The sequence below is a fragment of the Oncorhynchus nerka genome, linkage group LG25 (assembly GCF_034236695.1).
Source record: "Oncorhynchus nerka isolate Pitt River linkage group LG25, Oner_Uvic_2.0, whole genome shotgun sequence".
NCBI classification, from domain to species: domain Eukaryota; kingdom Metazoa; phylum Chordata; class Actinopteri; order Salmoniformes; family Salmonidae; genus Oncorhynchus; species Oncorhynchus nerka.
Window position 1 is genome coordinate 10,549,995 of NC_088420.1, and position 19,744 is coordinate 10,569,738.

The following is a 19,744-nucleotide window of genomic DNA, read 5'->3' on the forward strand; positions in this document are numbered from 1 at the left end:
ACAATTAAAATACCTGACATTCAACATTCAGTTGATGCTTTGTAGGTGATGCAATAGCTGTAAACTATAGAGCTCGTGGCCAAGGTGAGTTAAGCGGCTAGAGTGGTTTCCTGTATGCCCATGCTGCACATAGCCCACCCCAATGCACTAGTTAGCCTAGTAAACAAGCCTATACACCGCGGGTAAATTGCCACTATTCACTGTTACAGTGGTCAGAGATCACAGCCAGAAGCCTACCACTACCAACGGGCTTGTCACGTTCTGACCTTTATTTCCTTTGTTTTGTATTTATTTAGTATGGTCAGGGCGTGAGTTGGGTGGGCAGTCTATGTTTGATTTTCTATGATTTGGGATTTCTATGTTTCGGCCTAGTATGGTTCTCAATCAGAGGCAGGTGTCATTAGTTGTCTCTGATTGAGAATCATACTTAGGTAGCCTGGGTTGCACTGTTTGTTTGTGGGTGATTGTCTATGTTGATGGCTTGTTTCAGCGCAGCTCGCATTAGCGTCACGGTTGTTATTTTGTTTACTGTTTTTGTGTAGTGTTTCAGTGTTCAGTGTTTTCTTTATTAAAATTCACGATGAACACATATCACGCCGCAGTTTGGTCCTCCGATCCTTCTCGCCTCTCCTCCGACCGTGACAGGGCTACAACTGTTCAGTATTGTTGTCTAATTTATGGACATCGTCTATGTGACTTTTTTTAAATGATCAAGTAGGCCCAACACAGCTTCAGAAGATGTAGGTACATTTGACCAATATTCATGTATCCATTTTTCAGTTAGCATGGTCATGTTTCCTTTCACGTGAGAAATATTAACCAAAGCATCATTTTCCCTTGCTTATCTCCTTCAAAATACTGCAAGCTACAGAGCTATATAAATAATGACTGTATTGGCATGATTCCATACCTTATTATTGACTTCAATTGGAGGTGCAATTCACTCCTTTTGACGAGTAGGTTTGGTCCTCATTTCCAGAGCAAATGTGCAACAGTTCTACACACACATATTTAACTGTCTGTTTTCATTACATCATCAGCTACCTTTGTTACATCACAAAGCCAGCTGGCTCAAATCATTTGATAAAAAATAAATGTCCAAAACAAACAGTGGTGGAAAAATTTACAGAAATACAGTAAAGATTGTCCCTGTCAAATACATTTGATAAAAAATAAATGTCCAAAACAAACAGTGGTGTAAAAAAGTCAACTAGACAATCAGTCAGTCTGCAAACAGTATGACTCTTGATAAATGTGAATTGACCATTTTCCTGTCATACAAAGCATTCAAAATACTACTGGATGGGAAGTATTTTTGGTTTGAAATATTCTCAAAAGTATAAAAGTGAAAAAATACCCCCAAAAATTTAAAAAAATAACCACAAAACAAACCTTTTCTAATGTCTCTATATCACTGGCTTGCAGGGTTTTATTGACCCTTCATGTAATTTTTCAAGATCCATCTTGTAGGTAGAATATTGAAGGGCTTAAACTTTTGTTAGTCAACGTTCACGTTCGTAATGATAGTTTATTACACTTGTCTGAGCAGTCCAACTGGTATGAAAAATATCCCATTCATAATAGAAAAGACAATGTTCAGAATACCTGGAGTGACAATTGATGGAAAGGGTTTACAGCATTACAAAAGTTTGATTAAAAACAGAATATTTATTCACCCACAATTTATTCTTGGCGCACTCTTTCAACTTGAAAATTAGGTTATGTTCAAGGATATTTATATTTTTGTGGCTTAAAAATAGAGTACAAACTCAGTCTGTACATCACTTTAATATTATTAATAACCAATGTCAAGGCGTCATGATACAGAGAAAGACATACAAATGCTACAGTCTACCAACATCAAATAAATGCTGATGACAGACATATTTATGCAAAAACATGGGGGTCAATTAATTTAGATACAGTCACAAGCTCCAATCTGAATGGCAGCAGGGAGGACAAAACCATGTCACATCTTGTATAATTGAAGTGCTCTGCTTGGAGGTTCTCCTACTGTACACTGTTAAAAATGAATGCATGAACAATATTTCTTACCTCATATGGGGGGTGACAAATAGGGGTATGTAGAAACGTTTGCATTGCTTGTCAATGTACCAAGGAAGGGCATGCTCTCTAAACCGGTACCTAGAAAAAAAATACAATGATCGCAGAGTGTACAATAACATTCAAACTTGCCATTTGACACCTATGAAGTAACTTTGAATATTTGTCAGGGGAACTGCCTATGTTTGCTTCGAGTACCTAATTCCTCACCCCCGATAGTTTTTCAAAGACGGTTCACTTCACTCAATGTCGGCCATGCTAACATGCTACATTTTGTACAGCATGTTTGAAAATTGAATGGCAAACGAGGAGAGTAAGGTGAAAGCAACACTTTGTTGTGGAAGGAGATATTGTATGAAGGTGGTGTGTTGTGTATGGAAGCTCCGTACCAGTAGACCCGTCCAAAGACATCCTTTCTCCAGGCCCCAGGTCTTGCTCTCTCCTGACCTGTCTGGAGCAGGCGGAGAGCGTCTTCTCTCTCCTTCACCACTGTGTCTCTTCATGGACCTTTCAATCTGAGGACATAAGGGTTGTCTCAATTTCTCTGGACTGGAGTATCTGCATTCATTTTTAAAGGTACTAGTTGGACTAATAACACTTCTCCAAAAGAGACCCATTGATAGCTGTCATTGACATTAATCCTCCCCCTTTGATATTCTTGTATTATTACCTATGCCCTACTAGACATATTTCCAGATGTTTAATAATGGTGAACCTGGTCAGATGTTTAATAATGGTGAACCTGGTCAGATGTTTAATAATGGTGAACCTGGTCAGATGTTTAATAATGGTGAACCTGGTCAGATGTTTAATAATGGTGAACCTGGTCAGAAGTGCCGTGTCATCTACCTTCTTCAGTCGCTCTGGACTTGGCATCTGAATCCTTTGCCTTTTGGACTCCTGCTCAGTGGTAAGCAGCATGTTCTTCTCTTTCAGGAGCACATACCTGTGAGAACAGTTTAGTTCATGGATATTCATTCTGGAGGTCAGTGCTCTTCAATGAGCACTGTTACATGCGCACAATAATGTGATTGTGATAGGTTAATGTAATAGTTCTTTAATGTTTACATGCTTTGCAAGAAGAACGATTTCCTTAATAATCCTGTTTACATGGACACATCTGAGAATGAGGCTACATGATGGGATTTTGAAAAATGCAGAAAATCGCCAATCACAAACGTTCTACCATGTTATTTTTGTGAAAACTATTTGATTCGGAGTTCGGACATAAAGTTTGCATGTGAAAACTATAAAATACATACTTTCAGTTTTTCCGAACACACTTCACTCGCGCATACCTGGTGCTGACACATACACAGATCATATACACCGATGGAAAGCAGATGAAGCTGTTTACATGTCCTAATCATTTGAAAGATTAATCAGAAAACCAGGTGTTTTAATCAACTTATGCTTACTTTGATTATGACCTTACGCAGATTAAGATAAGCAGAGTAAGTTGTTTACATGGTTAATGCCATACTCGGCCTACTGCCATAATCAGTTTAATATCAAATTATTAGTGTGCATGTAAACATACTTTGTGTCAACATCCACCACCTACCAGAGCTTGTGTAAGTCCTCATTAGTTTTTGTCCTTAGTTGCTTGGCCATCCATGGTGCTCCTACAATTAATCATGAAAATAATCAATTTCATACTCAGTCCCTTAGTCGGAGGAAATGTATTTATTTTTAAAATTTTAAAAAGCTTTGCTTTGGTGATCAGATATACGGTCAAAAGGCTAACCTGACTTCACGGTTGCCTCCCCCCAGTTTTCAGGTATGTCGAAAAACTCCTCAAGTTCTCTCCTGCTGATGGTTGTGTGCAGAGGCCGACACTGACGGACAAGGCCCACATGACAGTGCGAACTTGAGCTAAAAAGAGGAGATGTTAGCCTAACAGAGGGGACAACAGCAGATTTAGGTACATGGTAAAATACATTCATCAGCATCCTCACCATTGCATTACATTACATTACAGACAGTGCCATGGTGGTGATAGCTCATGGTGATAGCTCATGGTAATGCCACACAGTTCCATTACATTACACATAAGAATCATTGAACGAAGGCATCTTCTGTACCTGGGAGTTTTAGTTAAGAGCTGCTAAACTCAATCTAAACATTAACATGCATCTCTTGTGGTACGGTTTTGGAATTATATTGAACTATATCTTTCAAATCAACGATAAAAGATTTTCATAAAACAAAGATTACATTGATACATACCTTTTATAGGGTTAGGGTTCCCACACGGTCATATGTTACGTCATGTGTTTACAGACAGAAAACAGAGGGACCACCTGTGCTAATTATCTATCTTAACAGGCACTGAACACCTGAGGACGTCTCATAATAAAGACTGGAATGGCGTGAATGGAATCAAACACATGGAATCCATGTGTTTGAGTTCGATTCCATGCCAGGCAATACTATGATTCCGTCCTCCTCAATTAAGGTGCCACCAAACCTCCTGTACAGTAAGTGCATATTTTGCATTTGTGAAATTATTTGGATGTGATATGAAAGTTAAGGGCTTTATGTTTTAGAACAATATCGCAATTGAGAATCAAATCACGTTTAGATCGAGTATTTGGTTGTTAGAAACGGTAGGCTTTAGATTCTTACCTGTGAGTATAAGACTGAGATTTGGTCAAAGTGAGAGCAGACTATTGAGCTGATAAGGGTGCAGATATCCTGAAAGCGTTTTGAAACTGTCTGCAAAGTGTCAAAACACATCCTGTTGAGGTCACCGCATTGTTTGCTCTAATACTCTACCCAGGATGCATCATCAAAATAAATAAACACACGTAAATACTTTTATCAATTTTAATCGTGAACAAAAGCTAATAAAAAGCAACATATTGGAAATTAAATATTTACATAAATTCTTTATTTTGTTATTCGCATATGTTTTCCCTTAGTAAATATGGCTACTTCGACTCTACATGTTCGAGCCAATCACAGAGGCGTCTGTCAATCTGCTTGCCCTCAGTAGCGATGGTGGGCATGAGTGTTCTTCGGTCTGCCGCTGCTTTTGCAGCCAGGCTAAATCCTCTAAAATCGGGGAATTCTGTGGTGAATTTGCTCAGCAGAACTGCACAACACACAGATAAAGGTAAATGGTATTCCACGATTCCAACATCTACAATTCCTTCTTTCGTGGTGGGCATTTCTTATTGTGACCTTGTAGCTAGTCCTGTGTGACTGGCTAACGTTAGCTTCCTGCTAACGTATTCTTATCGTTGCTAGTTGGCTAGCTAGCCATGGCATGACCTAGTTAGCCATCTTTCTCTCAAGTGTCTACTCTTGCCAGCACTACCAACGACAACATACACATTTTATTTGACTGATTGATTTTCATAGTTTTCAAACGACTTGTGATGCTCATGAACTTGACGTGTTGTTGACCTGCTTAGCTGCTAAGCTAGCTATCGTTTGTCCACTAACAGCCAAGCTAAATACACACAGCCTTGCTAGCACAACACACACCAAAACAACTGAATTTTCTTTCATCCAAGTGTCACAGTAATGACAGAATTTAATTTTTGACACAACACTGAACAATAGTTAGCTAGTTGAATGGTAACTAACTAGCAACCTTTCCAACCTTTTCCTCTCTAGGTGCAGAAACACATTAATGCAATGCTTTATATGCACACATAAATGATGTGTTGCCGTGTTTAACATCCCTGAAACCGTTGCTTTGCAGGGGCAGTCCGCTGGGGAAGCCATGGGAAGCAGATGTTTATCATCAAGCCCACTGGCTTCTATGACCGGAGGTTTCTGCAGTTATTGGTAAGTTTCTAGTTATTCAGACTAAAACTAGTTCTCAAACTCTAGGCACAATTTGATTGAGAATAGCATTTGTCACTTGTGCAGTATACAACAGGTGTTGACCTTACCCTGAAATGCTTACTTACAAGTCCTTAAACAACAATAGTTTTAAGAAAAATTCTGACTTCTCTCTGCGGTTTTCAGCGGTTAGCTTCAGCCAAGACTGGCTCATGTGAACTGCAATCCCAACGCTGTAATGTTTAGAAAAGTCAATCATCGGCTTTAGAAACAAATGGTCCTCAATTTTCGTCAGCGAGAAAGAATCTTTCAAATAAGAAACAATTAGCAGTTCACAAATCCATACAGCTATGTGACTCCATCTGACGAAAATACGCTTACATACAGGTGTTCTGAGCATGTTAGATAGCTAATTAGCATAGGTGGTCGCCTCTGTTGTCCGTAAACAAGCGCTGTAACATGTAGATATGGCCGTGTGGGAACACTAACTATATATAGTTGTGTATCAATTTGAGCCTTTTTTGTTTTTCCTTATGCTTCCAAAACCGTACCGCAAGCAGTGCGTGTTAATGTTCAGACCAAGCGTCAGGGCTCTTAATAAAACTCCCCCATACAGAAGATGCTGTCGTCCAATGACTTTTACGTGTAATGTAATGGAACTGTGAGTCATGATCAAGGACTGGAACTATCCTATTTACATCACTGTCCACAGCACTGAACCACTTCATTCACTAACTTATTCACCCCCCACTTTTATTCCTAGAAATTCTATATCCTGCTTACTGGAATCCCAGTTGCGGTCTTTGTGACATCCGTGAATGTGTTTGTCGGTGAGTGTGTGTAGATATTTCCATTGTACAGAAATGTTTCATTTTTATATGGGACAGCGGTGATGAAGACACTGGCACTTTCAGTTCATGTTTATGGAGAAATATGGTAAAATATAAATTTACCTAAATATTTTATTCTGGATTTTTTTTAAGGTGAGGCTGAGCTGGCTGGAATTCCTGAAGGTTATGAGCCTGAGCATTGGGAGTACTACAAGGTACTACGATCCCGCGGTTATATTCACTCATCACAATCCATGCCTTATTAGCAAATATCGGAAGTGACTAGTCATTCTATCAGAAAATGAAATGGCATCAGCTAGCCTTTAAATCTGAACAAAACATTCACATTGGAGATACCACTGGAGATTGCTTACAATAGGACTTGGGCAAAGTTGATTCCTATTGTTGTCCCTGTATTTGCAGCATCCTATCACCAGGTGGATCTCACGGACCTTCTATGACTCCCCAGTGAAAGACTATGAGAAAATGATGGCTCTGATCCAGATTGAGTCTGAGAAGGGTGAGATGAGGTGAGTGTCACACAGTGATGAGCTGCCACTGACTGCATAGCCTGTATCTAATTGGTTTGCTGCCCTAACATTTAGGTCCTCTTGCAACATAGTGCTTGCATTCCTTATGTTTTGTATTAACAAAAAATGGAAAGTAAAATATTTAAGAAAAGACTGTTGACAATACACATCTACAATCTGTACAAAGGATTTTTTGGCAAATGTAATGTTTTTGTACCTGCAGACTGAAACAGCTAGAGGTGCGTAAGCAGATGAGAACGAAGGGAGATGGACCTTGGTTCCACATTGAGACACTGGACAAGAATCTGGTCGACAACAGCATCAAATCAACGCCTGACAATTAAACCAACCGGTCCAACCACCCAGTCTAAACTGTCAGTGCCACGTGTTGATGGCTCACTGTTTGTATATTATTTTCTTCATGACTAAAATAAAGTAAATGTCAATACTTTGAAAGGCTGTTTTTCATCTTTAGATATTTATAGGTATTTTCTGTTAATGGGCTTCACAATTACAATTTGGTTTAGCCGGGGTGCGTTCATTTGGCTAAATGTTTTGCAACGGTACGTACTGAACGGCCCATTCTCTCGCAGTGGTGCACAACTGTCCTTCAACTTTCTTTTGAGTTATTGCTCCCATTTGTTGTGATGAAATTACAATGTTCACCGACAGGTCGTTTATGCTTCCTCATACCTAAGAAAAGTGACTTTGTCATAACCAATGAATGTCCACTGGATGGCTGTGAGGAATGTTTCTCCCTCATTCTGCATTGATATAAAAACAGTGAAAGATATGAAACGAAGTGAACGCGCGATCATGTAATGATCGATACTCTCGGGACATTTGCTTTCACAACAATGCAGATCAGATAAGCCTTTTAAGCTGCATCCTTGGACTGATTACAGGAGTTGGGGTAATTTTAAATGACAGGACACAGACTATGGTAAAAGTTTGCAAGCCAGAACGACTCAGATAGGCAGGAGCCTATCTGCTGTTTTCTGTAGTGTTAGGCAGATTGATGTACAAGTACACCCTACTGGACAGGGCGCTAGTCTATCGCGGGGCCTTACCCCGAGTCTAACTCAGCCCATTCACATCCTCTAAACTTAGTACAATATAAAAATGTGCCACAAATTATGTTTGGTGTAAATGCATGTAATTTGGTGTTAGTATAAGTGTCTAGACAGGTCATTATATAGTAAACCTCCAGTGTCGAGATAATAATTACTTCAGCATATGTATTTTGAAATGCATTTCAGAATGAAATTGTTACAAGAATTATATATTTTAACCTATTCTGAGCCCAAAAATGCCAAATATATTACTCAACTCATTGCTGTGCATGGATGTCTCATGGTGGAGTATAGGTCACCGAGCACTTTCTGACCATTTCTACCATCGGCAAACATGGAAGTCAAAAAGTGATTCAATTCATAAGCAAAATATATATATTTTAAAATATTTTTTTACAGTTCCCACAAACTAAACATTCAATCAAAGAAACCGCAGGACATCAGACTAAACAACATTAGCGTCAAAGACGTTTATTTGTAAATAGATTCAGAATGGTTGGCCTTTCCCACCATGTTGCTTGTAGTAATAACAGGTTAAGCTACAAATACCTCGTTCACGTGCTGGTCAGAACTAGGAAACTCGGTTACTTCCCACTTATTAACTGGTTGTAATTCAACGAATTAGCAAGTTGGAAAGTTCAGTTTCCTAGTTCCGACTAGCATTTGAAAGCGGTATTAAGACACTGGCTTGAATCTAAAGGTACACATACCACAGTGGGTGCGAGGCTGTGGCTTTTAGGCCTCCCAAGGTCTCGCACTTATGCGCCAGTAGTGGCATAAAGTCACCCAACATCGATGTGAAAGACTGGTGTAGACCATGCCAAGACGCATGAAAGCTGTGATTGAAAATCAGGGTTATTCCACCAAATATTGATTTTTGAACTCAAACTAAGTTAAAACATTAGTATTGTGTTGTTTAAAAATGAATATTAACTTATTTTCTTTGCATTATTTGAGGTCTTACAAAACTGCATATTTTTTGTTATTTTGGCCAGTTGTCATTTTCTGCAAATAAATGCTCTAAATGACACTATTTTTTATTTGGAATTTTGGAGAAATGTTGTCAGTAGTTTATAGAATTAAACAAAAATGTTAATTTTACCCAAACATATGCCTGTGAATAGTAAAACCAGAGAAACTGATCATTTTGCATTTTACAGAGTTGTATATAAAAAAAAAGAGAGCAGAGCAATGTGTGGGGATTTCTTCATATATTATTTTTATATAAATTGTTCCAGACAATTATTAAGATTTGAACATGTTTAAGATCTGAGAAAGAGAGAATTCTGTAAAATGACTCACTCTCAAGGCTCCATTAAATTTACATCTACTTGATTTGCTCTAGGGGAGAGAGAGAGTGTATTTCTTAGATATTGTTTTATGTTTTTATAGAGCTGTATATTGGTCCAGGCTATATACTATGCAAGTCTCCATTGAGTTGCATTGGATTTGCTTATACAGAATATACTCTAGCGGGATGTGTGTGTGTGTGAGAGTGTGTCAAAGCGTGTGTGTGGATTTCTTTACATATTGTTTTTATATATACACTGAGTGTACAAAACATGCTCTTTCCATGACTGACCAGGTAAATCCAGGTGAAAGCTATGATCCCTTATTGATGTCACTTGTTAAATCCACTTCAATCAGAGTAGATGAAGGGGAGGAGACCGATTTAAAGAAGGATTTTTAACCCTTGAGACAATTGAAACATGGATTGTGTATGTGTGCCATTCAGAGGGTGAATGGGAAAGACAAAAGATTTAAGTGCCTTTGAATGGGGTAGGGGTGGGGTAGGCGCACCGGTTTGTTGCAAGAACTGCTGGGTTTGCACGATCAAACGGGTTTCCAATATGTATCAATAATGCTGCACCACCCAAAGGACATCCAGCCAACTTGACACAACTGTGGGAAGCATTAGAGTCAACATGGGCCAGCATCCCTGTCCATGCCCCAACGAATTGAGGCTGTTCTGATGGCATGACGTGATTCATGAAATATCATGAAATATCACAAACTTACCTTGTTTATACACCCAATATTGATAAGATGCAGACTTGTGGTACAAAGATAGCATACATTTGAAAGCATTAATCTATGTAGAAAATTAGTTTTAGAACTTATTGTACTCTCAGTACCAACCCTGAAAAGTCACTGTGGTCAAATAAGCTGTTTTCCCTTCATAAAGAGTACACTACATGACCAAAAGTAAGTGGACACCTGCTTGTCAAACATCTCATTCCAAAATCATGGGCATTAATATGGAGTTGGTCCCCCCTTTGCTGCTATTTTTACCTTTTCTTATTTCACCTTTATTTAACCAGGGAGGCCAGTTGAGAACAAGTTCTCATTCACAACTGCAACCTGGCCAAGATAAAGCAAAGCAGTGCGACACAAACAACAACACAGAGTTACACATGGAATAAACAATAACACAATAGAAAAAATCTGTATACAGTGTGTGCAAATGAGACTGCCACTGGACTGCCAGAGAACGAGTGTCCACTGCTCCATAGTCCACTGGTGGCAAGCCGACGCTTGGCATTGTGCTCTGAGATCTTAGGCTTGTGTGAGGCTGCTCACCCATGGAACCCATTTCATGAAGCTCCCGATGAACAGTTGTACTGATGTTGCTTCCAGAGGCGGTTTGGAACTCGGTAGTAAGTGTTGGAACCGAGGACAGATGATTTTTGCACGCTACGAGCTTCAGCACTCGGCAGTCCCATTCTGTGAGCTTGTGTAGCCTATCACTTCGCAGCTGAGCTATTGTTGCTCCTAGACGTTTCCACTTCACAATAACAACATTTACAGTTGACCGGGGCAGCTTTAGCAGGGCAGAAATTTGACCAACTGGAAAGGTGTCGTCCTATGTTGGTGCCACGTTGAAAGTCACAGAGCTTTTCAGTAAGGCCATTCTACTGCCAATGTTTGTCTATGGAGATTGCATGGCGGTGTGCTCGATTTTATACACCTGTCTGCAACAGATGTGGCTGAAATAGCCAAATCCACTAATTTGAAAGGATGTCCACATACTTTTGTATATATACTGTATGTAGTGTCGGCTATGTCTGGAGAAAAAGTAAACCTGTTATTACAATAACGCTTTTATCAGACCTCAGGATAAGACCCAGATGCAGACAGCTAGAGTCACATATGTGTATTGACCCAAACAGGGGGCAGGCAAAAGACAGGTCTAAAGCAGGCAGAGGTCCATAATCCAGGGCATAGTCAAGAAGGTACAGAACAGTAGGCGGGCTTGGAGTCAGGGCAGGCAGAATGGCCAGAATCAGGGAAACAGAACTTGAGCATGCAGGGACATTGGACAACACGCTGGTAAGACCTGACAAGACGACCTGGCAAAAGACAAACAGAGAACACAGGTATAAATACACTGGGGATAATGAGGAAGATGGGGGACACCTGGAGGGGGTTGGAGACAAGCACAAAGACAGGTGAAACGGATAAGGGTGTGACAGCTGTTACCTATAGAATATAAAGTATTGTCTGAAATAATGTATTTATCTTACAAAAACTTGAAGCAAATTTGGATACATAGGCCTATGCAGCTTATAAGTAGCCTAGTATGGACTTGAGCGTTTGGGCAAAATATGTCAAATTTATTTCACAATCATAAGGTAGCCCTACGCCTATAGCACAAGCGGTGCAATTTGTAGCCTTCTTCTTCTTCTATGATATTGTAGTGGTCCGCAAACAAACGTTTAAAGTGCATGCCACCAACCAATTGTGCTATCAATCATGAGGTGTGTTCAAATACCCATACTAACATACTGTATACTACATAATTCATGAGTAAGTACTACATACTATTAGTTCATTTTAGTATACTGTAAAGAATGGGATCCTTTCAGTTGAGCGTACTAGCTCTTTGCCTGTCTACCGGAAGTTGATGCTGTTGCTATGCAACCTCTTGCTAGCTAGTTAGCATAACACATGACGAGTTAGACATTTTACGACTTCGGGTGTGTTCTTAAATTCAATATGGAGTGCCAGAGTGCGCTCGTAAATTCAGAGCATTGTCAGATTGTCCGTTTCACTCCCCGAGTGCACACTGGACGCTCAGGCCGAGGAGTAGGGTTGATTTGAGCGTTCTGACCTTACAATGGCAGTCAAGCATCCAAGCTAATGTTGGCTAGCTTGCTAGCTACTTCCAGACACAAATGAGACCACTCTGACCATTTTACCCACCCTAGCAGAGCTGGTTAGGCAGTTTTCATGTTATCCAGTGAGTTGGTGACTGTAACTGTGCTGCTGGCAAAAATGTAAGTACACTTTTTTGCCAACCTTTACTGACACCAGCCAGTAATCAGACGAGAGTGCTCTGAAATCGGAGTAGATAGCCAGAGCGAATTTAAGAAAGCAACCAAATGTCCATTGAGAACGCACAATGATATGCTATGTGGTTCGTAAGGACAACGTAGGTAACAAATTGTCAGCCAACATAACGTGTAAGGTAACTTATTTGAAAAGTCATTATTTGATTAAATTGATCAACATGTTCTTAATATATGTCATAATTAGTTAAAGCAATTCATTTGTATCTACAGTTGTTGTACTTGGCTGCATATTTTCCGCCATTTTCTTAAAATCTGAAAACGATGTGAAACCACGCCCATTTCATGAAGAATTGCATTATGGGCCCTAAATTATGGAAATAGTGTCCTCTGCGTCTATACTTCATATTTTGGCGAATTTAGTACGACATCCGGGAACTTTTGGCATACTACCTATATCCATACCATGAACAATAAGCATACTATATACTCAATTCACGCCACAAATAGTATGGTTAGTGCTGTTAGTATGAGTATTGGAACACAACTATGGTCTTCCTAATTATGTACTACTAAGAAAATACAATTTAAAAACCAAATAAATCCCTACTAGTTTCTACCACAACCTCTCCTCCCCCCCAAACCACTTCAAAAGCCAATTGGTAGCCTAATCTAGCATTTCCATTTTAATTTGAACAGAGAATGGTCCTCAGAAAAACAGTGAGGGGTGTAGCCATTTGTATGGGTGGTTTTATCAATCAAGTGTGTGGGACCCCTCGTTTGAGTCAAACCGTTCAGTGCGTGACTGTGCCTACGGTAAATACAGCGTTATAATTCTTAAGCAACAGACATACGCAATTGGAAAGATATTATTGATTACATGTTTATAGAGGATAGCTCTCGCATAAAATAAAAATGACTTCCCCCTCCGTTATGTTTTCAGCGTCATATCCCTCGCCGCTGGAGGAATGTCGAGACCGAATGATTTAAAAATAGCATCTTCTCTCCTCTGACAGCCTTCTCTAGTGACTCCCTTAGCATTGTGGTGCGAGAAGCAGGAATGCGAAGATGGCTGCAGATTTAGGAGAGCTGCTTGTCCCTTATATGCCCACCATCAGAGTTCCCAGAACAGGAGACAGGGTTTTCAAGAGCGAATGTGCCTTTTCCTACGATTCTCCCGTAAGTGTCTCCCCGTATTATGGGGTGTTTGTGTGTTCCAAGCTGTCCTTACTCATCCCGTAAACTGCCCTAACACACGTGAATAGCTGCGCAGGATCTGGGGCTTCCATTGCCACCATTCTCTTGAGCTTGAGAAAAAATAAATAATTAAATGTTGTTTACATCCCGTGGAATGGTATTTCCTTTGTGAAATTGTACTTGTGCGCCTGTCTACTGTTTTGTCAATGTAATTAATGACACCTACGTGGGGTTGGGCTGTGTTTTGGTGCATTACATTATTTTGAGTTTTTTCAGTGTGTTTTTTTGTTGTTTTATTGAAAGCGTGACTCACCAGCCACATGTAAAATCACTAGAATAATGTTATATTGATATGGGAGCTATTTCTAATGGTTTTTTTTGTATTAGAGAAAATAATGTCTTAGATTTTTGGGGGGTCCGGCATTTTATTTCAATGTGATTGACTTGCCATCTGCAACAACTTCACGAGACCGATGAACTGAAACGCACGCGCGCTATTACAAACTGTTGGGAGTTTGAGGTCACCATGTGTTGGGCTTTTAGGACCAACTACTCACACGTTTTTTTGATGAGGAAACATATTTTATCATCTATAATTGCTCAACTGAAACCATTTTAAAGGTGAGTGACTCAGCTGTCTGGAGTTCATCATGTCAGACTGAAGACTGACAAGTTGGTTATTTTTATCCCAGCGCGGTTGAAGCTTGTGTGTAACTCAGCTCTTTAAAGTTTCATCAGGGCCTATTGGCCTAATCGGAACTGCAGATTTTGGTTAGTATAGAGGGTTATTTGTGTGATATTTTTTGTTACACCTCCGTCGTTGAGTGTAGGAAAGAGGATCATGTAGGCCTGTGCCTCGAAGGTGGTTGAGTGTCAGTTGCTCAAGGCATAAATTACATGAACACGTGACATTACTTTGATACTCTGTGGCTGTTGCTGTTTTTTAATAGTGGTAGGCAATTACAGTTAAACTATTTGCAGTCTGCAAAATCCGTACGGGAGTTTCACTGTTTCAAACATGAACCCATATTGTAGGCATATTTCAGAAAATAACGTCCTAAATGCAAGACCACGTCTGCTTTAGCTTACATGAAAATCACATGGATTAAAATCAAATGATAGAATCCACCTGCCACAAGTGTGTGTGTCACTGGCAATGCCATTGTATTGGCACAACCCTGCTAACAAATCCCAATATACTGGAAACTGACATTCTTTGCGCAGTCCTCTATTGACCCCAAACGTCTTTACACCTTGGGAAAAACAATCATAATATAGAATGCAGTCAAAACGGAGAAAATGGCAATTTCCATGTACTGCCCTTGTATCTCATTTATGAATGAGTTCTATCTGGTGAGTCACCATTAGAGACCCAAAGTAAGCACGCAGTAGGAACCCAAACATTGGTATTTTCGTGTGTGTGGGGAGATGCTTATCTGAATTTCAGATTGTTAAATCACCTCACTTGACATTGTTTTGACAAATACACATCATTGTTCCTTATACATGTGCTACCTCGTGTGTGTGTGTGTGTGCCTTGCATGTTGTTCACCGCATGTTGTTTTTGTTCACAGGAGTCTGAGGGAGGCTTGTATGTGTGTATGAACACATTCCTGGGCTTTGGCAGAGAACATGTGGAGAGACATTACCGTAAAACCGGACAGAGTGTTTACATGCTCCTCAAACGGCATGTCAAAGAGGTGAGGGGTCATACCATATGCTTCTATATTGGTCTACACACCGACAGTGCATAGTGTACATACATTTGACAAATTATATTATTTAATAGTACATGGGACTTACATAGCACTTTTCAACCCAAAGTCGCTCTACAATAGTATTTATTTTTATTTGTAAATGTAACCTTTATTTAACTAGGCAAGTCAGTTAAGAACAAATTCTTATTTACAATGGCGGCCAAACCCGGACGACGCTGGGCCGCCCTATGGGACTCTCAATCACGGCCAGATGTGATATAGCCTGGATTCAAACCAAGGTCTGTAGTGATGCCTCTTGCACTGAGATGCAGTGTCTTCGACCGCTGCGCCACTCGGTAGCCCAATAGTAGAACCTAAACAAAACACAGAGATCCAAAGCAAGACAACACTAAACTAATAGCAGGAAGAAACAAAAACATGAAACAAAATGAAAGGGAGGGGCTCAAGAATGGAAAGGACTGTGATGTGTCAGTGTATGAGTGAGCGAGCGAGCGGTTTTGTGGGTGTGGGAGAGAGTGTGTGAGGGGGGGGACGGGCTTCAAGGGATACTTCAGGAGTCTGATGAACTCGTGCATACCATTTGTATGTCTCTGTGCAGTTTGAAGGAAGTTGCTTACTAGTGCAATTTCTAACTAGCGTTATCGCAATGGCTTAAAGTCTATGGGTATCTGCTTTCAGTCACGTTAGCATTGGCTCACAAAATGAGCTCTAACTTCCTTCATACTGGACACCGAGACATAAAACTGGTATCTACGTGTTCATCTGACTCCATTTCCAAAATCCCAAAGTATCCCTTTAAGGCTAGGCAATGGTGAAGAGCTGGGGCTTATGGAGGGACTTAAAGATGGTGATGGGCTCGGTCACAGATGGCTGGAGGGAGGGAGTTCCAGACCTTTGGACTCAGTCACAGATGGCTGGAGGGAGGGAGATCCAGACCTTTGGACTCAGTCACAGATGACTGGAAGGAGGGAGTTCCAGAGCTTTGGACTCAGTCACAGATGACTGGAAGGAGGGAGTTCCAGAGCTTTGGACTCAGTCACAGATGACTGGAAGGATGGAGTTCCAGAGCTTTGGACTCAGTCACAGATGGCTGGGGGGAGGGAGTTCCAGACCTTTGGACTCAGTCACAGATGACTGGAAGGAGGGAGTTCCAGAGCTTTGGACTCAGTCACAGATGGCTGGAGGGAGGGAGTTCCAGACCTTTGGACTCAGTCACAAATGGCTGGAGGGAGGGAGTTCCAGAGCTTTGGACTCAGTCACAGATGGCTGGAGGGAGGGAGTTCCAGACCTTTGGACTCAATCACAGATGGCTGGAGGGAGGGAGTTCCAGAGCTTTGGACTCAGTCACAGATGGGTGGAGGGAGGGAGTTCCAGAGCTTTGGACTCAGTCACAGATGACTGGAAGGAGGGAGATCCAGAGCTTTGGACTCAGTCACAGTTGGCTGGAGGGAGGGAGTTCCAGAGCTTTGGACTCAAGTCACAGATGGGTGGAGGGAGGGAGTTCCAGACCTTTGGCGCAACCCTGGAGAAGGCCCTGTCACAAAAGCTCTGGAGCTTGGACCTAGAATGAGACGGTAGTAATATTGTTGTGCCATGTTTATTTGTTCAGTTTGTGTGAATGATTTCCCCCTCTTTTCCCTGATTGTAAGTTTTATCAAATCAGTGACATATTGTTATTAGTTGCAAGTACATTAGACTTTGTGTGTTCAATTTTGGCACAAAACATTGAAGGAAAATATATTTTGAGCTGATAAGAGGCTGGCTTGTTTCAACTTCATATTCATCATCTCTAGCATCACCTCAACATCAACTTGTGAGAATTGTGCATTTATATGTTTTGGAGACCAAAGGATGGAGAAAGAAAAGATTTTCAGAGGACATAATCCGGAAACGCTATTGATATTTCTGGTACTTTACAGAAGATAATTGTATTTCTTTATTATTTATGCACACCAGATTATTTTATCCCATTGAGACTTAAGGTTTCTTTCACAAGGGAGCACTGCATACACACAATTTACAAAATACTATATAAAATAAATATACAAAAATGACAAATACAGTACCAGTCAAAAATTTGGTCACACCTACTCATTGAAGTGTTTTTCTTTGATTTGACTATTTTCTACATTGTAGTATAATAGTGAAGACATCAAAACTATGAAATAACACATATGGAATCATGTAGTAACCAAAAAAGTGTTGAACAACCCAAAATATATTTTACATTTGAGATTCTTCAAAGTAGACACCCTTTTCCTTGATGACAGCTTTGCACACTCTTGGCATTCTCTCAACCAGCTTCATGAGGAATGCTTTTCCAACAGTCTTGAATGACATCCCACATATGCTGAGCACTTGTTGGCTACTTTTCCTTCACTCTCAGTCCAACTCATCCCAAACCATCTCAGTTGGGTTGAGGTCAGGTGATTGCGGAGGCCAGGTCATCTGATGCAGCACTCCATCACTCTCCTTCTTGGACAAATAGCCCTTACACAGCCTGGAGTTGTGGTTTGGGTCATTGTCCTGTTGGAAAACAAATTATAGTCCCACTAAGTGCAAACCAGATGGGATGGCATATCGCTGCAGAATGCTGTGGTAGCCATGCTGGTTAAGTGTGCATTGAATTCTAAATAAATGACTGACAGTGTCACCAGCAAAGCACCATCACACCACCACCTCCATGCTGTATAGTGGAACCACACATGCAGAGATCATCCCTTCACCTACTCGGTGTCTCACAATAAAAAATGAAATTTCACATTTACATAAGTTTTCAGACCCTTTACTCAGTACTTTGTTGAAGCACCATGGGCAACGATTACAGCATCAACTCTTCTTCGGTAGAAGAGTTTTGGCGCACCTGTATTTGGGGAGTTCGTCCCATTCTTCTCTGCAGATCCTCTCAAGCTCTGTCAGGTTAGATGGGGAGTGTTGCTGCACAGCTTTTTCAGGTCTCTCAGAGATGTTCGATCGGTTTCAGGTCCGGGCTCTGGCTGGGCCATTCAAGGACATTCAGAGACTTGTCTCGAAGCCACTCCTACGTTGTCTTGGCTGTGTGCTTAGGGTCGTTGTCCTGTTGGAAGGTGAACCTTCGTCCCAGTTGGAGGTCCTGAGCGCTCTGGAGCAAGGTTTCATCAAGGATCTCTCTTTACATTGCTCCGTTCAACTTTGCCTCGATCCTGACTAGTCTCCCAGTCCCTGCCACTGGAAAACATCCCCACAGCATGATGCTGCCACCACCATGCTTCACCGTGGGGATGATGCCAGGTTTCCTCCAGACATGACACTTGGCATTCAGGCCAGAGTTCAATCTTGTTTTTCATGGTCCGACAGTCCTTTAGCTGCCTTTTGGCAACTCCGCGCGGGCTGTCATGTGCCTTTTACTGAGGAGTGTCTTCCGTCTGGCCACTACCATAAAGGCCTGATTGGTGGAGTGCTGCAGAGAAGGTTGTCCTTCTGGAAGGTTCTCCCATCTCCACAGAGGAACTCTGAGTGACCATTGGGTACTTTGTCACCTCCCTGACCAAGGCCCTTCTCCCTCGATTGCTCAGTTTGGCCGGGCGGCCAGCTCTAGGAAGAGTCTTGGTGGTTATAAACTTCCTCCATTTAAGAATGACGGAGGCCACTGTGTTCTTTGGGACCTTCGATAATGCAGAATTATTTTTTGGTACCCTTCCCCAGATCTGTGCCTTGACACAATCCTGTCTCGGAGCTCTACGGACAATTCCTTCAACCTCATGGCTTGGTTTTTGCTCTGACATGCTCTGCCACCTGTGGGACCTAATATAGACACTGTGCATTTCCAAATCATGTCCAATCAATTGAATTTAACACAGGTGGACCTCAATCAAGTTGCAGAGACATCTCAAGGATGATCAAGGGAAACAGGATGCACCTGAGTTCAATTTCAAGTCTCATAGCAAAGGGTCTGAATACTTATGTAAATAAGGTAGTGTTGTATATATATTTCTGTTTAATACATTTTCAAAAATGTCTAAACTTGTTTTTGCTTTGTCATTTTGGGGTATTGTGTGTAGGTTTCTGAGGAATTTTGTATTTATTTAATCTATTTTAGAATAAGACTGCAACATAACAAAATGTGGAAAAGTCAAAGGGCCCTGAATACTTTCCGATGGCACTGTATGTGGATTTTTCAGTAGGGCTGGAGAGCATGAATACAAAGTAGAACATTTTTGACATTTCCCTTTTAACTAATGGTTTCTGTTCACTAATTCATTTGGAAGT

At 40.8% G+C, this 19,744-nt stretch overlaps 3 protein-coding genes across 6 annotated transcripts in view; 2 read left to right on the forward strand and 1 right to left on the reverse strand.

The window, feature by feature from the left end:
- Window positions 1-1,961: 1,961 nt before the first annotated feature.
- Window positions 1,962-4,839, reverse strand: LOC115109754 (large ribosomal subunit protein uL29m-like). Of its 3 annotated transcripts, none has more exons than XM_065009536.1 (6): window positions 4,693-4,836; window positions 3,812-3,939; window positions 3,629-3,689; window positions 2,914-3,010; window positions 2,454-2,579; window positions 1,963-2,145 (listed from the first exon to the last, which is right to left on the reverse strand). In XM_065009536.1, exons 3-6 carry the CDS (start codon window positions 3,676-3,678, stop codon window positions 2,134-2,136), a joined length of 285 nt encoding a protein of 94 aa, XP_064865608.1. In that variant the 5' UTR covers window positions 3,679-3,689; window positions 3,812-3,939; window positions 4,693-4,836; the 3' UTR covers window positions 1,963-2,133. The 3 variants fall into 3 exon arrangements, with proteins under 3 accessions (XP_064865606.1, XP_064865608.1, XP_064865607.1); XM_065009535.1 differs by having other exon boundaries at window positions 3,812-3,960; XM_065009534.1 differs by having other exon boundaries at window positions 1,962-2,145; window positions 3,812-4,839.
- A 203-nt stretch (window positions 4,840-5,042) lies between these two features.
- On the forward strand, window positions 5,043-7,675 carry LOC115109035 (NADH dehydrogenase [ubiquinone] 1 beta subcomplex subunit 5, mitochondrial). The gene is made up of 6 exons (XM_029633587.2): window positions 5,043-5,182; window positions 5,777-5,862; window positions 6,623-6,689; window positions 6,843-6,904; window positions 7,113-7,219; window positions 7,443-7,675. The coding sequence occupies exons 1-6, from the start codon at window positions 5,065-5,067 to the stop codon at window positions 7,561-7,563; spliced, it is 561 nt and encodes a 186-aa protein (XP_029489447.1). The 5' UTR covers window positions 5,043-5,064; the 3' UTR covers window positions 7,564-7,675.
- Window positions 7,676-13,537: 5,862 nt separating this feature from the next.
- LOC115109034 (ubiquitin carboxyl-terminal hydrolase 13-like) overlaps window positions 13,538-19,744 on the forward strand; it is a 40,904-nt gene continuing 34,697 nt past the window's right edge. The window contains exons 1-2 of one of the 2 annotated variants that reach the window (XM_029633585.2): window positions 13,538-13,760; window positions 15,353-15,478. In XM_029633585.2, coding sequence (XP_029489445.1) covers window positions 13,650-13,760; window positions 15,353-15,478 — 237 coding nt within the window. In that variant the 5' untranslated portion in view covers window positions 13,538-13,649. Of the gene's footprint in view, window positions 13,761-14,261; window positions 14,400-15,352; window positions 15,479-19,744 lie in introns of those variants that run through there. The other variant, XM_029633586.2, reaches the window with a different exon arrangement.

Bases quoted from the DNA above. Each gene is read 5' to 3' on its own strand.
- LOC115109754 (XM_065009534.1), bottom strand. From the start codon at position 4,025: ATGGTGAGGATGCTGATGAATGTATTTTACCATGTACCTAAATCTGCT. The intron at 3,011-3,628 runs GTAGGTGGTGGA...CTGTTCTCACAG, and splicing joins GAGGACTTACACAAGCTCTG to GTATGTGCTCCTGAAAGAGA. The intron at 2,580-2,913 runs GTAGATGACACG...TTATGTCCTCAG, and splicing joins GTCCAGAGCGACTGAAGAAG to ATTGAAAGGTCCATGAAGAG.
- LOC115109035 (XM_029633587.2), top strand. From the start codon at position 5,065: ATGGTGGGCATGAGTGTTCTTCGGTCTGCCGCTGCTTTTGCAGCCAGG. The intron at 5,183-5,776 runs GTAAATGGTATT...GTTGCTTTGCAG, and splicing joins TGCACAACACACAGATAAAG to GGGCAGTCCGCTGGGGAAGC. The intron at 7,220-7,442 runs GTGAGTGTCACA...TTGTACCTGCAG, and splicing joins TCTGAGAAGGGTGAGATGAG to ACTGAAACAGCTAGAGGTGC.